General features: G+C 43.5%; 1 protein-coding gene across 1 annotated transcript; it reads left to right on the top strand.

Annotated features, from left to right (window-relative positions):
* Positions 1 to 787: 787 nt before the first annotated feature.
* On the top strand, positions 788 to 9,053 carry LOC138602212 (E3 ubiquitin-protein ligase RNF43). The gene is made up of 7 exons (XM_069673643.1): positions 788 to 862; positions 953 to 1,087; positions 2,589 to 2,690; positions 2,771 to 2,941; positions 3,039 to 3,141; positions 3,251 to 4,759; positions 6,473 to 9,053. Exons 1-7 carry the CDS (start codon positions 794 to 796, stop codon positions 6,496 to 6,498), a joined length of 2,115 nt encoding a protein of 704 aa, XP_069529744.1. The 5' UTR covers positions 788 to 793; the 3' UTR covers positions 6,499 to 9,053.
* Positions 9,054 to 16,817: the final 7,764 nt, after the last annotated feature.

Genomic DNA, 16,817 nt, shown 5'->3' with positions numbered 1-16,817 from the left:
GTTATGTTACTACTACTGTTGATATTTAACACGTGACACAAACGGGACTGTTGGGATCTGTGAAGACGTGAAGGAGAGTTTACGTAGGTTTAAGAAGTGAATCATACAATGTGTTTATTCGGCCGGCTCTATTCCATTTTTAGATTTGAACTGATTTAACTTTATTATCAGATTATTTTTGATCCTGTATAACAGTGTTTGATATTGCCACTTAGAATCTAAGTTAGTAACTGGTGGTCATATAGTTCACAGGTGTGCCAGGGTGCGTTTTCAGAATGACAGTGTCGTAGTGTCGAAGTAATGAAACAATGAATAAGATAGTTGGGGACCTGCAGGACATTTTTATTGGTTTCAATATAAAATGTTTAAACTTATATACACGCATTTTTTTTCTTTCCTTATTATAACACTTTTTTACCCACTCAGATAATCCTCAGCTTCACTCAGACACCTTTAGATAAGGGTTTTGATCAGGCAGCAGATTTGTTCTGTGGCCCTCAGACTCGTGCTCACACACTTTCAGTCAGTGTGTGGATCCAGAGTCAGGTGGAAAAGTGGCAGGAGGAGCTGTTGTTGTGCCTGAAGCTCGGTGCATTACTGCCACCTAGTGTTGTTTTAAGACACTATATGGACATGACTTGTCCACTGTATAACTGGCCTCTAAATAAGTTTCTTTGATGGCCACATTTCCTGCTGAATATGTTGTTTTGTAAAACCTAAGCATGTCCCTGTAACACGTGCCTTTCCTGAGTTTTAACCTTATTTCCTCCTGTGCTGTCCCCCTCAGGCTCGCATGGCCCTGGATAAAGGAGCTCAGGCTGTTATCTTTGATGTCAGTGATGATGCCAATGCTGCTGCTGAGGTGAGTGTGCTGCTACAGATTCATTCAAATATTTAAAAAAGAAGGCAAACACACAGAAATATCACACTCCTGTTTCTGTGTCTTCCTCAGCTGAGAGAGACAGACTCTCTTCCCCGTCCGGTGGTGCTGGTGGAGGCGGGGGATGCTGAGGAGCTGATGAATTTGGTCAACAAGAACGAGGAGGCCAAAGTTCGCATTGAGATCCTGGTGGAGCAGCCGAGATGGGTGAGCGCTGAAACACATAAATTTCATCCCATCCTTTTTCTGGCTGGAGGAACAGGAAGGAACCCCTCGGGGAAACAGCAGGGTAGAGAGGAAGTCATGTGAAAGCTCGTGTTATCGTTCAGCTGAACTAGTCGATGTGGACTAAGTGTTTGTGGGCCGGCCCTGACAAACCCGAGTCTCTCCAAGATCTGAAAGAGGAAGGGATTATCCAGTACTATTATTTCTTTCCCAATATCCACTACGATACTTAAATTGACAGTTGGCCATTACCGACCCCTCCGTTAGCGGTGTGAGTAATAAAAACATATTATTATTATTTTAACACCTGTATGCTGCTGATCCTGTATGGATGTTTTGTGATTGCTGTCGCAGTCCTTTGGTCTGACTCAGAACACTGAAGGACTATAATGGACAAACTGAGCGCCTACAAACAAGCTAAGCTAACATTAGCGGCGGCTCGGCTTGCTGGCTCTCCTGTCGTCCTGTGAGTGCTGAAGAGGGTCAGAGACGCTCTGAGCTTTAAACACCATCAATTCCCGTTTCATCATTTTGAATTATCTTCTCTCTCTCTCTCTCAGCCATTGTTTTAGTAATACAACAAATTGAAAACTACAATACATCTACTGCAACAGTTCTTAGCTACAGAAAACAGACAGAACAATAATTACACTACTATTATACTTTGTGTATGACTTTAAACTGTATTAAACAGTGACATTTATTCTCAATTCTTTTTCCCACTGCGCGTTTATGCTGTTTGTGGTTGGGCGGCTAACATCTTATAATGTATGATAAACTGTATATTATGTGACGTGACCCTGCAAACCCTTTTAAGCAGAGTTCTCTAACAGGGGAAGACGTAGGCTACTTTTACATCATTTCTGACTTAGATACCTGAAAAATGTATTTTTAGGCAAACTGTATCTGATGAAGCTGATTAAAGGATGCAAATGTTCCATCGATGTGCACGTCTCCTAGGTTACCGAACACGTTAAAGGCCCTGTGGAAAAGAAGGATTTGCTGCTTTAGGAAGCAATAAAGAGATTTTTCTTGATTGTGTTATGTATTATGGGGTTGTGTTTTAAACAGCTAAGAGGCTGAATTATTTTAGCTTTCAATTCAAAGAATACAGCCTTTAAATGTGTGATCAGAAACACTGATGGCTGACACTCAGGTAGCTTTGACTTTGTTGTTTGTTATAGTTCCATGATAATGGAGCTGAACCAGTTCTCACCTGCTTTAAACAGTAGTTTGTGTAGTAGTAGTGTGTGGCAGCCGTAATGCTCTGTAGGTGTCGGGTTTGCAGAAGGAGACTCAAGTGGAAATGTTGGATTGTTCAATTGATTAGTGTACGTGCTGATACCCAATCAATCATTTTATATTGTATCTGAGGTGTTTTCAGCGAGGGCGTTTCTATTCGTACCTCATACTGAAAGATATCGAAGATTAATCTATGAAATAATAACTTTTACTCTCTTTCCATCCTCTTGTCATTATTCAGCCACATTATGATGTTGGTATCCTGCTCACCATCGTCCTAGCTATTCTCACCATTGTGCTGATCTTCGCTTTCCGCTACAAGTGCAAGTCCAACAGAACCTGGGTGAGTGAACGCAACGATGTGAGAGCAAGTGTAAAGCTCACAGAAGGCTTTTTCTGACCCTGGTGTCTTGTTGTGTGCAGGACTCTGTCCATCAGCAGACCATGCGGGCTATAAGTCGGTTGGAGACAAAAACATACAACTCTCAGGGCTGCTCGGGCTCTCAGCGCCACCGTGCGGCCTGGGGGTCGGCCAGCAGCTCCAACTCGAGCCCCGTCTGTGCTATCTGTCTGGAGGAGTTCCAGGATGGACAGGTAAGAGGAGGAAGTGTGTAACAAACTGTCCCTGTAGATTAAACTCTCCTTGTCAGATATTTATCTATAACTCTCTTCTGTCTTGTATTTACCCCAGCACTTGAGGATTATCTCCTGTGCTCATGAGTTCCACAAAGACTGCGTCGACCCCTGGCTGCTGCAGAACCGCACCTGTCCCCTCTGCATGCACAACATCATGGGTGAGGACAAACATGTTTACAGTTAAGTCTTGATCCAACACAGATTAGTGTGTGTCAGATGTTTTCTTCTGTATTAAGTGTCATTTCTGACTCCTGCTATGATCCACAGGGGCGGAGCGGCAGACACAGAGGAACAGACTCCAGCAGAGTCCCGAGCAGAGCCAGAGTTTCCTGCAGCCTCAGTCTTACAGCAGCCCACGCAACCACCCCTTTCCCCAGCACGCCATCCCCTTCTCTATGAGGCCCCTCTACCCTCGGGGACCCTCTGGACCCTACCCCTCTCTGGCCCACTACTCTGGCTCTTCTCCCAGGGACACACAGACTGTACGTTTCCTCACCAGCCGGCCGCTCGGCTCCAGCTGTGGGTACCACCTCCCTGCAGAAGGTCCTGGGAGGCCCCACAGGATTGGAGCTAACTGCAGGACTTCCTCCCACCACTACACCCCTCGCCGGTCCTGCCATAACTATCGCTCCTCCTGTCCGGCTCAGCGCAGTGCATCTAGCTCCAGACTGCAGCACGCCTCCTCCGTCACACCTCAGCCACGTGGAGCTCCACCTCACAGCCGGCAGGACGAGGGCAGCTGCTCGGGCGGTAGCTACCACACAGAACGCAGCGGATACTTAGCTGATGGACCAGCGAGTGACTCCAGCTCAGGACCCTGCCACGGATCCTCCAGCGACTCGGTTCTGAACTGTACTGACGTGTCGCTGCAGGGGGTTTACGGCAGCTGGTCCACCTTCCGCAGCTCTCTGAGCAGTGACTACGATCCCTTTGTGTATTTCGGGCCCGGTCCTGGGCGCGGCCCTCGCAGGAACAGCCTAGAGGCGTGTGCCCAGGCCCGGCCTAGGTCTCTTGACTCTGTGGTGAACACAGCAGGCTGCCCCGAGGAGCAGCCGCAGGCCATTTTCAGCCACATCCACTACCACCGGCACAGACACCACCACTACGAGGAGGGAGAGCACGGCCAGGGCCAGAGCAGGGGCTCAGACGAGGAGCAGGGGGCCGCTGCTGCTCCTGCTGCGTCGCCGCCTCTGGTCCTGGACAAAGACTCACCTGTGGGCCCTCCTAAGCACAGCCCCTGCCAGTGCCCAAAGCCAGACCCCACAGATCGGCCCAGTCCTGGGACAGACTGTCAGGACCATGACCCCAGCAGCCCCTCAGGACCTCCTGTCCTGGTGTCCCCCATCCCCTTACAGCTTCAGCCCCACTGCTGCCACCAGGGACACACACATCCTCCCGCTCCTCTGGGGCGAGTGGGGGGCTGTGTGCTTGACGGCCCGTCCGTTCGCTTCCACCAGAGCTTAGACCTGCAGGACGACCGTAGCATCCACATCCACTACGGTCAGGGTCCGGGCTTCTGCTGCTCCCCTCCTGAGCTGCACCCCACTCTGCTCCCTGTGCCCCTCATTCTGGACTCTGGGGGTATGGAGGACTGGCCCTGCTGTGCCGGGGCCCACGTTGTGTGGCAGAGGCGGGTGCAGCAGGCCCGCTCGGAGCCTCAGCTCCTGGGGCCAGGGACCTCTATGGACAGGCCTCCCTGCAGGTTCCACCCCGGCCCTGCTGCTGAGCGCAACACAGACATTTGTTTGTACTGCCAAACATTACACCACAATCAGGGTGGGTGTTTCACTTGTTTGTCTTTAATAACTTGACCTGTCAGACGTACTTTTAGCCATGTTGTTGTGTTCTCTAATTGCACACAGTCATTTGGTAAGTACAGTGTATGTGAAGCTGCTGAAGGACAGGAGCGATGTGATTAATGGAGGGGGTTCTGGACCAGTTGAAGTTTATGGACTTGAGAGGGAGACCGAAGAGAAGGGAATTGCAGTAATCAATGCGGGATGTAACCGGGGTGTGAACGAGAATGGAGGTGCTGTAATGAATGTGTTAGCGAGGTATGTTGAAACTCAAACCGGAGTTCTGTCTCTTGTAACCTGGCTACATCGCATCGGTAATTTATGCTGCACACTTTACCTGCTCCTGCAGAGGTTATGTTCGGATTTGAGGATTTTTAAAGGCTGTAAAAAGTGCCGCCCTTTCCCTCACGCTCTCCCTGACAACATTCTCAACAAGCGATCTCAGTTTAGGGGACACATCAGCCTATAAATGAAAACGTATCTAACCTCAATCTCAGATCCCAATTTTAGTCCAATAAATGACACAGAGCTAAGTACGCGGTTACATTAGCACTAAATGTATACATCCCATTGCATTTGTTTCTACGGAAACCCACATGCCATCAGTTAGAGATGCAGAAAGAGTGCTCCCCTTCAGTCTTCCTCTCATTGTTCCCTGTTTGCTTCAGGTACTATGAACACTTACATGTCAGCCAATAGTTCATACACAAGAAGAATGAGAGAGAGTCATGTCTTACTGGATATCAGCACTGCTGTGATTAGGATGCAGTTAATCAAAGCTGTGCTGATATTCAGTAAAACATCACTACCTTGAGTGTGATATTGCTTTCTATTCAACAGTTACACAAGCAGCAAATAGTAGTAAACAGTAACTGTCAACAACAGATTATTTTTTGCTCCACCAACTGGTTCCACAACTTAACTCAGGGGTGGGCAACCCTGCTCCTGGAGGGCCACCTTCCTGCATGTTTAGGTTTCTCCACACTCTAACACACCTGATTTGAATGATCTGCTCGTTATCAACCAACTGAAGCGTCTTAGGGGATTGGTAACGAGCGAAACATTCGAATCAGGTGTGTTAGAGTGCGGAGAAACCTAAAACATGCAGGAAGGTAGCCCTCCAGGAGCAGGGTTGCCCACCCCTGAGTTAACTGAAACTTAACTGAAACTGGACTGTTGTTGCCAAGCAACCCAAACATCCTCCTGCTCTCTGTGTCTCCAGGTGACCACAGATCAGCTGTTTGTATCATGTACATTTATCTGTTTTAATTTATCACCAACCAGTGAAATCAGAGTCTGTGTGTGACTCAGAGGTACCAGCTCGATCACTGTAGACACACGGTCTGCTGACATGTTGATTAACAGTGTTCAGAACACCTGGCTGAGGCGGAGTGATACACAGAGTGAAAAGTCTCAGTGATGTTGTTCTCTGTATCAGCACTCATGGAACGCCTCTTGTCCAATCAGATCACTTAGTCAGAGCTAACTGTATAACGTGTGATGTAGTAAAATTACCTGTTCTTCATGAGTGAAGAAGGCGTTACAAGATCAAATGCCCTCAGTTACTGGGGTTTGAGGTTTTTTGTGTCAGCTAACAGCTTTTTTAAACTTGTTTCATGCTACAAGTCAGCTGAATGGACTTTTGCACTTTGTTTTATTTTGACGGTAACTTGAGCTGTTTTTGTGTCTGCAGGATCAGAAGAGGAGTCTGGTGTGTGAGAACTTGTTGCATCCCCATTATCACGCTGCTACAGGAGCCAGAACGGACAAGCCTCTCATCGGATATCACTCTCATGTCTTCCACATTATCTCTGCCAGAAATGCCTTCACTGAGACGATTCCCCAGCGTCCCCCGTGGTTCACATTCACATGCTCAAATCCTCATTAAGCTGAGAGAGATTCAGATAATTATTGTGATAAAATCAGGCTAGAATTGAAGAATATTGCTGGACCCTTCATAATATTCTATCAGTGGTTAAAGGGTTGGGGATGCTGGGGAAAGACTCAAACACAACAAGGGTAAAAAGTGTTTCTCATTATCAGTTACAGGAAGAATCTTCATAACAACATGACATCACAAGCTCCCATGCTAACCAACGATCCTTGCTTTGGGTGTTGAGCCCTCATGAAGTGAGACTCCCTCCCTGCATCTCTCACACCATCACACAATAACTTGATTATCTTAGAGGTACTTAGCTTCATTAGCGTGATCTTCGTCTTCCGTCGAGAAGCTCTTCTCTCCAGCCTACCTCAGCTCAGATTTCTTAACGTGCCTCACACAGGGGGGCTTCAAAGGTACTGCTGTAGTGTTTTTTATTTTGTCACAACCATGTAGCTCCCATAAACTCAACAAAAGTTCGACCTGTCCGAACGAAGAGAAATGTCGAAGCTCAGCCCCTCAAACGACAAGCATTCACTGAGGTAGCTGAGCCTTTGCGTGGGCCTTGTGTTCATTATTTCAAGAATGGCAGCTGTTTTCAACATGTTTGTTTGTGTTCAGGAGCATTTCCTGTTTTTCTGTTCTTATTTTTAGTCTGATTTTTTTTTTTTCACTTTTAAAAAATGAACCAGTTCGACTGAATTATGTGGTCATCATTACAAGCTATTGTCTCGTTCTTCACATGTTCGACGCCCCTGATCAGTGCAGAGTGAACAGGCCTCATCATGTAACTCATCACAATGTTATAAAAATCCTCCTTAAAAGGATTTTCTGTGTCCAAACATCTTGTTCCAGCAACTAAAGCTCGAGTAAAATGTTCTTCTTTGCAACCAGAAAACATAAAGTGCCTCTTTAGAATGACAGTGTAACTGGATTAAAGCCATGTTAGGTAGCCCTAAGCGTCAGCTCAGTCTGCAGCTGCAGCACCAGTTCAATAAAAGCTTGGTATAATTCCCCCTGTGTTCAGCTGTAAAGGGTAGAGACTGAGAAGCATCTCAGGACAAATCAAACACTGGAAAAATGAGAAGAAATCATCTTAATCACAGTAAAGATGCCGATAACGTGTGGATGTCTCTGCTTTTTGAGCTTACAGCACTTAAAGGAAGATCCACCTTCAATCAGAATCAAATACAGTCATTTTTCAATCAGATAAATACTTTTTACAAATGTTTATCCACCGCCAAACGAATCAAGATTTAAAACTACTTTAACCATCTCCTATTTAGCGAATCTGCTCAGTAGACAGACAGAACACGTGTTTATATTGCAGAAAAATGACTCTGAACACTTCAACTTTTTTAACTATAAAAGTAAGAGCAATTATCTAAAGTCAGAGGCACTGAAAGCCTGTTGTTGCAAGGACTTTAAGGACCTTAAAATCTAATATGTGAAAGCAGTCAGACATCAGATACAGACTAGCCCAACCAGCACACAACCCTCTAATGAGAATTGCAATGTAACCAGAAGCACTTATCAAAGCCTCCTATGTGCCTTAATCATTCAAACTCTTAAATCAGGACCCTCCCAACACGCTAAGCTCTTACCTGTCGAACCAAAGAGGCAAAACCTTGAACACAGTGGGCTTCAACCTTAGTATAATCGTACCTTTCTATCCGCCTTTAAGCCTTCTTTAAATGTCAGATTCAATGTGCTTTCAGAAACGTGCCAGGATCAAAATGGAAATCATTCTAGACTCAATGTTTTGGACGATCATGCAGAGATACCCACCTGCAGTCCCTCATACTAATACCTCACTATGAATGTGTCAGTGCAACGTCCCTCCACCCAACGTTCAGGGCCCCCTCGTCTGTTGTTGTCCGCGCCCAAACAGTTTACGAGCCTGAGATGGAAATGACTGAATTACAAGCAGCACTTTGGCTTAAGCAGACTTTATATAGAAAAGAAAACTCATAGTATTAATTTAAAACAAGCCCAAAACCATCAGCACATGCAAAAATAGCATTAAGTGATGCCGCAGAATATCTGATGTGATTTCATCCTGTTCCACATCCTTCTCTTTGTGTTGTTTTTGTGTTTGTTTTGTTGTTTTTTTGCAAGAATAATGAGCTGAAACTGCCTTTTTCTATGAGTAAAGATCCCTCCACAGCGTTAAGGGATGTGTCAGTATATTTTGGATACTTTGTGTACAAAAAGAGAACAAACAAAAGCAGAAATGAAATAGTGTTGTATTTTATATATAATAGAACATTTCAATATAGTGACATGTCACTAATATATTTATTTACTAATATATTTATCCATTTTGTCCAGGTTTGAAAGAGTGGTTTCTGTATAGACTGAATGTTTCTATGTGGGAACTGAGCAGTGCCATCACAGATGTATCGACCTGTCTTCATTCCAATTATATGCAAATAAATTATTTTGAAATAAAAACTGTGCTGGAGACGGTTTCATTTCATTACAGTGTCAAACAAGTTGTGTTTGCATGCCAGTGTTGTTTAATGAAAACAGACCAATCAGCTTAATTTCAACTTTTAAACTTACGTACTTATTTACTCACTTTACTTATTACTTCAAACCAAGCGGCAACCTCCGGTGTTGAAAAATGAAGCCAATGCGGAAGTGCAAAAAACTGCAGTTCCTCGAGTGGCCACTTGGGGCTGGCTCCAGAAAACAAGAAATAACATTACAGCAGGTGGGAAAATGCCAATTTTTACAGCAGAAATAAACATGTTTACAGCCTGGTACAAAAAACTGGTTTGTTATAAATAGCTAATTGTATTGTTCAAGATAACTGTACGGGGGGTGAATTTTTTTATAACACACCCGTTTTAATTATATTAAGCCATAATAAGCCATCATAGGGGCCGGATCACTTGATTGACAGGTGGATCCTGCTGGCTATCTGCTAGACGTCAACACAGACACAGACACTGAGCTTAACTTCACCTGTTTGTGTTGTTGGAGACTTTTGGGGATTTTTTTTATTCAAAGTTTGGACAAATAATCTCTCTGTGGGATTTATGGAACTTTATGGCCGTGCAAGAATCTGAGCTCCAGCTCTTCGGTGAGTTAAATGCTAGTGTTATTGTATTGATATATTTTTAGCACTAAGTAGCAGGTATACAGCTCTCCCTTTAGCTGCTTGTTAGCCTGTGCAGTGTTTATTTATTTAATCGTCGGTCAGTAAATAGGAGTCAGGAGTTGTTGGCGTTTCCCCGGAGAGATTACAGCGGACCGTAGTGATGAAGAGACCGGTTCTTTTACCGTTACGTGTCGGCTCGCCGCTCTCTCACCGGGCGAGCGAGCAGCGAGTCCGCTACTTCTTTAGTCTGATAACTAAACTCCTGCAGTTAGTCACCGACAGAATCCCCTCCTGGGAAAGTCAAACCAGCTCATTCATTATTTATACAGTCTATGGATAATAACCGTTAGCTACGCTGAGGAGCATATAGCCTAGCTTCATAGCCGTAGCTGGCTGATTCATGCGGCCCGCCCATAGAGCTCAGCCATAGGCTGTAGCTCGGTCGCACTCCGCCTCTTTGCCCGTCTCTAGATTAGCCGTCTCTGGCATTTCCAATATGGCGACCCCCGGCGGCGGCGCAATTCGGGCTTCCAAACGCTTCTTCAGAGCGTCACTGAGACTACGTCCATTATTTATACAGTCTATTTCATACACTGATTTAAAAAATGTTCTCTCAAGAGCACAATCTGAACATTGTTCACTGCAAAAGTTGTATAATAAGTAGTGGTTCTCAACGGGTGGGTCAGGACCCAAAAGTGAGTCACAGAGCTGTTTTCAGTGGGTCGCAGATGTGTGCTTGAAAAAAAGTTGTGGCAAAAGTTGGATGCAGCGTGGCTTGGGTGTCCCATGACGTGCGTGCAGTAGTAGTGTAGTTTAGTCACACTCCATGTGTACCCTGATTAGATAATCCCAGTTACATTTATGTTGTGCTTTTTTAGTTTATTTCTGTTGAAAAACGGCTGCTTATTGACTGAATTGTAGAGGGAATATGTTCTTCTCACTGCGTCCTGCTGGTCATTTTGCTCGACTATCATATTGTTGTGTTTTGTGATGTTGACATACTGTGATGTTTCGTTCCGTCTTAGGTCCAAACTGCACCATTTGTCATTAAATACATTTCAGTGGTTAAAAAATATCAGAAATTTGGGTCACGGTTTGTCATTAAGGAGGTGGTGGTGGGTCCTGAGGCGACACTAGTTGAGAACCACTGCTATAGATTATATAAATTTCATAATGGGGCTGCACGATGGTGCAGTGGTTAGCACTGTCACCTCACAGTGAGAAGGTTCCCGGTTCGGACATAGTGGGCCTTCTCCCCGTGCATAGTACCCCGACTTCCTCCCACAGTCCAAAGTCATGCTCGTTAGGTTCATAGGTGACTCGGCCCATAGGTGTGAGTGTGAGCGTGAAAGGTTGTGTCTCTGTGTGTCAGCCCTGTGACTGACTGATGATCAGTCCAGGTGTACCCCGCCTCTCGCCCAATGACAGCTGGGATAGGCTCACGCCCCCCTGCAACCCTCAACAGGATAAGTGGTATAGATAAAGTTTTTACAATGTCATCGTCTTGACAAGAGTTAGATGAGAAGGTTGAAACTACTTTCATCTCTCGACTCTAAATATGTAGCTCTAAATATGTAGCAACCGTAGCTTAGCACAAAGACTGAAAACAAGGGGAAACAACTAGCCTGGCTCTGTCCAAAGGGTAACAAAACCTGCACAACAAAAGCCCTAAAATCAGTACTTTACACATTATAATTTGTTTGTTTAATCTGAAGAAAAACTTAGGAGTATAAAAAAACAGGTTCAGGTTTTATTGAGTATTCCCTTGACAGAGTCATATCATCCTTAGGAAGGGGATTTAGACCTGCTAGCATCAGTATTGCCATTTAAAAAATCAGCAATACCATAATGCAACTTTACGCTAACGGCCTGCTGGTGTTAGCTTCATACTTTAGTCCAGTCGGTCTGTGGTTTGACCCGGGGAAATTGTAATAGTAATCATTCAAGGTTTTATGTGATCCCCAGGGACATCCAAATGACATATTAAAAGTATACCATTATGTACAAGGGTCAAGGGTCAAAATCTGGGGCCTTCATGTCACAGCGTCAAACAAAGAACTGTGTATCTCAGCTTCTGAACATGCTATTTTCATATAATGTTTTTCTATACATTGGTTTTCTAGGGTGTTCTTTCACATTCAAGCATATATAAAAAAAACATAAAGATCCGCACACCAGAAAGCTCCCGTAGAAGAGCTTATTTTGAGCCTAAATAAACGCTTGGCTCGAAACATCACTTTGTGCTGAATAAACCCTTCTGCGGGACCTTCCTGGTGTGCGGATCTTTGTTTTTTTATATATGCTTGATTGTTTTGGATCCAACACCCACTGGGGAATATGCGTGTCTATATTTGATATTTGTTCTTTGACATTGAATCATCAGATATTAACTGTTCTGAATGTATATGTGACCTTCGGTGTAGGGTGACAGTCTATGGTCCCAATTTGATCGGGACCGTCCCGTTTTCAAGCTCTGTGTCCCGAGTCAAATATCTATGGAACACGGTTTTGAACAGGCCCTGTCCCGGTTTTGACCAATTGAAATACTAAAACAATGCACCATGAATATGAATATGAATATGATTATGGCCCATTATTGGTCTTTTTTATAACTTAGCCTAAATGTGTGTTCATAAATGAATAGTGCTTAAACATGTGGTGGCAATTTTCTGATGACGAGACCAATAAAGTTCTTAGGGAAACAAAGTTGTCTTTTGATGTCATTTAATTGAAGAATATTAAAAGATGAGTAAAAGCAAATAACAACTCGAGCTGGGCCAGATCAGTACTACACAGAACGCAGCTGTCTGACTGACTGACACAGACTCAAGGTTCACAGTGTATTTTATACATTACAGATAGAATTCCTTCTCACTGAGACAAAGCTACATGTCATTGTTATGACTTCAGCTGAGGCGCCTGACTATCTAGAGTTTACCCTTGGCCTTGGAGGTCTCAGCCCCAGACAAGGCTACCAACTATCTCTCGAGGACAGAAGGAGCAACAGTAATTCATGCACAAGACCCTGGAGAGGAGCAGACAATACATATCCTTAAAATTAACCTTAGCTGATTATACCATGATTATTGATTCTAGAGTAATAAAGAAATTAAACGCATGATCAAACAGGTTAACATAAAAATTTCCTTCACAAAACAGTGCTTGGATAGTGAATAAAGACTTTAGATAGTTCTCTTACTTCAAATGATTTTACTTAAGTTTATTTATTTCATAACCCATCAAAAGACCTGAAGACCTGAGCTCTGAAAAACCTCAGGTACAGTCTTCTGTCGACTTTGATGTGCTCTCTGTCATTAGAGCTACATCGTTCACAGAAATAAATGTGTTAAATGACATTCATATGATGACCTTTTAACTATTGAACAACTCAGTTCATTCAGTATTTGATATAGGAAAAGGATTCAGTGTACAATAAGGGGCAAATGCATGTAAATCTCACTGAAAGAATATGTTGAACAATACAGTGGTTATGCTATTTCAGCAGAGAAGGGCTGTTATACCTACACATTTATAATGCATTTCCTTTTAATTATAACCGTTTAAAACTAAGTTTACATGTTGCTCTATGTTGTGGTTTACACTTTCGCCATACTTTTTACATAATGGCAACCAAACCAGCCATTTTTTTCCAGTAAAAGAACGGAACTTTTTTTTTACAGTGTAGATTTTGAATGTAAACAGTTTGTTTACATTGTATGTTTTTTTACAGTGTAGATTTTGAATGTAAACAAGTAACAAAAGAATAAGAACTAATGGAATGAGGCTCGAGATAAAATCCAAACACATCATCAAAGGAATGATGTCATAGGTCACTTGCAGATTCTTATAAAGGCAGCTCAGCCAGTCAGAGGAGACAGCTTTGAGAGAAAGAGAAATCTTCATGATCACAAAGTCCGACTGATACAGACGACATCTGTCACTCAGAGACAAACGACAGCTACATACAGCAGCATTTTCTTAAAACTATTTCTCCAAACGAAATGGATCAAAACAAGAAGTCGAAAGGAAAGGGAAAAAAAGCCAAACAGAGGCTGCTCAATACTACAGACAGTAAAGAGTATGTCATGGCAGCCATAGAGCAGGACACTGATGTGATGGACTCCATCAGGAGGATGACAAAGGCTCTTCTCCAAGACGAGTACGAACAGCTGTACGAGGAACATTTAGCCAGCAAGGAGGAGCTGAGGAAGCAGAGAGTCAAGAACAGGCTCCTCCAATTAGAACTGGCTAACTATAAAGGTGGAAACGATGGCGTCGACCTGGGGAATGATCCTGAGGGACCCACTGTCAGTCAGCAGGGTGATCTCCCTAACCAAGAGCTGGAGAAGGAAGTCCAGACTCCTGCAGACGCAGTGGTGGACAACCAGCAGGTAATTTCCAACCTGAGGGCTGAACATGAAGACCTCCGTCAAAATATGGCGGAGGAGATAAACATGCTTACAGCTCAGCTCCAGGAGATGCACGACAAATACAAGCTCCTCCAAGAAGAGCTGGAGAGCAGAGTCTCATGCGCTGATGACAGCCAGAAGAATGACGCTGAGGTCCAAGCTGTCAGGCAGCAGCTTGACTTCCTTCGCAATGAACTTGAGAAGGAAGTCAAGTCTCATGCAGACGCAGTGTTGGACTACCAGCAAGTCATTTCCAACCTGAGGGCTGAACACGAAGACCTCCGTCAAAATATGGCGGAGGAGATAAACACCCTGCAGCAAACAAGGGTGTTGGAAAATCAAGCCCTCTGTGCAAACATCAGTGCCTTACAGCAAACCACTGTAGAGAAGGAGATGTTTTATGTAAGAGAGCTGGAGGAGCTGAGAACTCAGCTAAGCTTTCAGACCTCACTCAACATTGAGCTATCCACTAAGCTCAATGTTGAGAGGGAGAAACATCTGCCTCCTCAAACACAGGTCACCAGCCATGAGGTTAAGCATGAGACTGAGTCATGTCAGCAGGAGGAGCATATTGAAGATTCTCAAGATAAGTCTTTGAGCCAGGAGTTCTCCCTCCCTGAAGCACAAACTGTTGTACTTCAGGAGAAGGTTGTAGACCCTGAGGAGACCAAAATCTATGAGTCATCCCCTCCTTCACTGGCAGCTGGACTCCAGGAGCACACCGACGACTCTGCGGAGCAGACTGACGACTCTGCGGAGAACCCAGACGACTCTGCAGAGCACCCTGACGACTCTGCAGCCCTGGCTGATGGTAAGGAGGGATACCAGGAGGAAGTTGTCCCATTCCCAGTGACGAAAAAGAAGTCACTGTGGAAGAGGTTTAGACACTTTCTCGGATTGAGGAAACCGCAGAGGTGGAAGAGGAATTCCTCCACTACTTCTGACCCTCACCCTGATCCCTCTGACCCCTCCGTACCCCCCATCTAGACCCCCACCCCCCCACCCCTCCGTACTCCCCATCTAGAACCCAACCCCCCTACCCCCTTACCCCCCACCCCTCCCCTTGTGGTTTTTCTCCGGGTTGCTCCGGTTTCCACACACATATTTAGTTTAGGTTAATTGGCTTACATCTCAATAAAAAATGAAATAAAAATTTGGACTAAAGCTAATTTGTCATCTGCATTCCAAGAAATCTAAATAAATACAAATATTAAAAACAAAATTTCTGCATAAATGTTTCTATCTTGCCAAGTCAGTATTGTTGCAAATAATGTTTAATTGACTTCAAAATTGTCAACAACATTTCAGCAAAATAAATAAATAGATAATCCCAAAATATGTAAGGTTGAAAAAAAAACAAGCTTTTCTAAAGCTTGAAAGTGTCAGACTCTGATATTACCGTACAGTTTCTCCTTTAGCTTACATCAGAAACTTAAATGCACATGGTTTCCTGTAACAGCTCTTCATTCTTATTGATGTAAACAACGCTAACAAAGTGTCAAATACAGTGTTAAAGCAACGTTTGTGATGACATGAACATTGAATAAAAAAGAATAAATATGAGTTGAAAAAGGTTTTTAAAAAGTCAGTGAAATAAATAGTAACAATCTGATCATGAATGTAAACAACAGAACAAAAAGAGTTCTTTAACGTATTCAGGTAACAAATGATGTAAAACCAGGTCACTTAAGGAAAATGTGTTACTAAGAGAAGTATTGAAGAAAAAAACAATATCATACAATTTCAAACATTTAAATAAGGAGCTTGAATATTATTTAGAAAGTGTCTAATCATGTTACAGTAATCTGCTCTAAAAATATAATCTTGGTGTTTTCTTTTGACTTTGTTCAGAGGTTTCAATGCAAACAAAACATTTGCTGCTTGATACAACCCTTTATACGATATGTCAGTCCTATTATGAAGACCACACACTGTATATTAAGAAGTGGATGTAGACTCTTTGTTTTACAATTGAAGATGAAGCGGGCGTGCCTTACACCTGCATTCTAATGGCCAACAGGGGGCGACTCCACTGGTTGCAAAAAGGAGTCTGATTATATGAAAGTCATTGAGATAATTAGCTGACTTTTTACTTGATGAATGACCTCAGGAAACACTCTCCTCAATGTTTAGGTCTCGCTACTTTCAAATATTACTCACAACTGCATTATGATCATTTTGTAAATTATTGTCCCATATTCAGTCAAAATTGAGGATAAAGCTGTGAATGCTTTGGGACCTTCTTATACACAGTCTATGATCAAGACCTTATAATGGAAGGGAAGGGCATCCAAGAGTTTTATTTTTTGTTTGTTTTTCTCCCAAAAAGAAGTGAAATTAAATGAACCTCATGTTGGGACCTCTCCGAGATAAACATTGTCATTTTGTTTTATTATATCCCATGGAGGAGATTATTGTGATGGAGACCAACTACCAGCCAAGGAGTGGCTGTTCATCTGTTTCTAGTGAGGCTCACTTTCACTATAAACAGGCCACACTCTTGCTCACTACAGCACTATGAACCCAGAATAAACTGGTTTTCTTGTGATTTAATCACAATTCTGGTTAAAACTTTGCCGAAATCAAAACATCATGATGCAGATTTGCAAAAAGTAAAAATGGATGCTGTGTCAGGTGTGTCTGC

This window comes from Semicossyphus pulcher, unplaced genomic scaffold (assembly GCF_022749685.1).
Source record: "Semicossyphus pulcher isolate SPU_LCO1_2020_fin unplaced genomic scaffold, fSemPul1.0.p SCAF_10, whole genome shotgun sequence".
Classification (NCBI taxonomy): domain Eukaryota; kingdom Metazoa; phylum Chordata; class Actinopteri; order Labriformes; family Labridae; genus Semicossyphus; species Semicossyphus pulcher.
The sequence above is the reverse complement of the archived record's forward strand: the minus strand, read 5'-3'. Positions and strand labels throughout refer to the sequence as shown.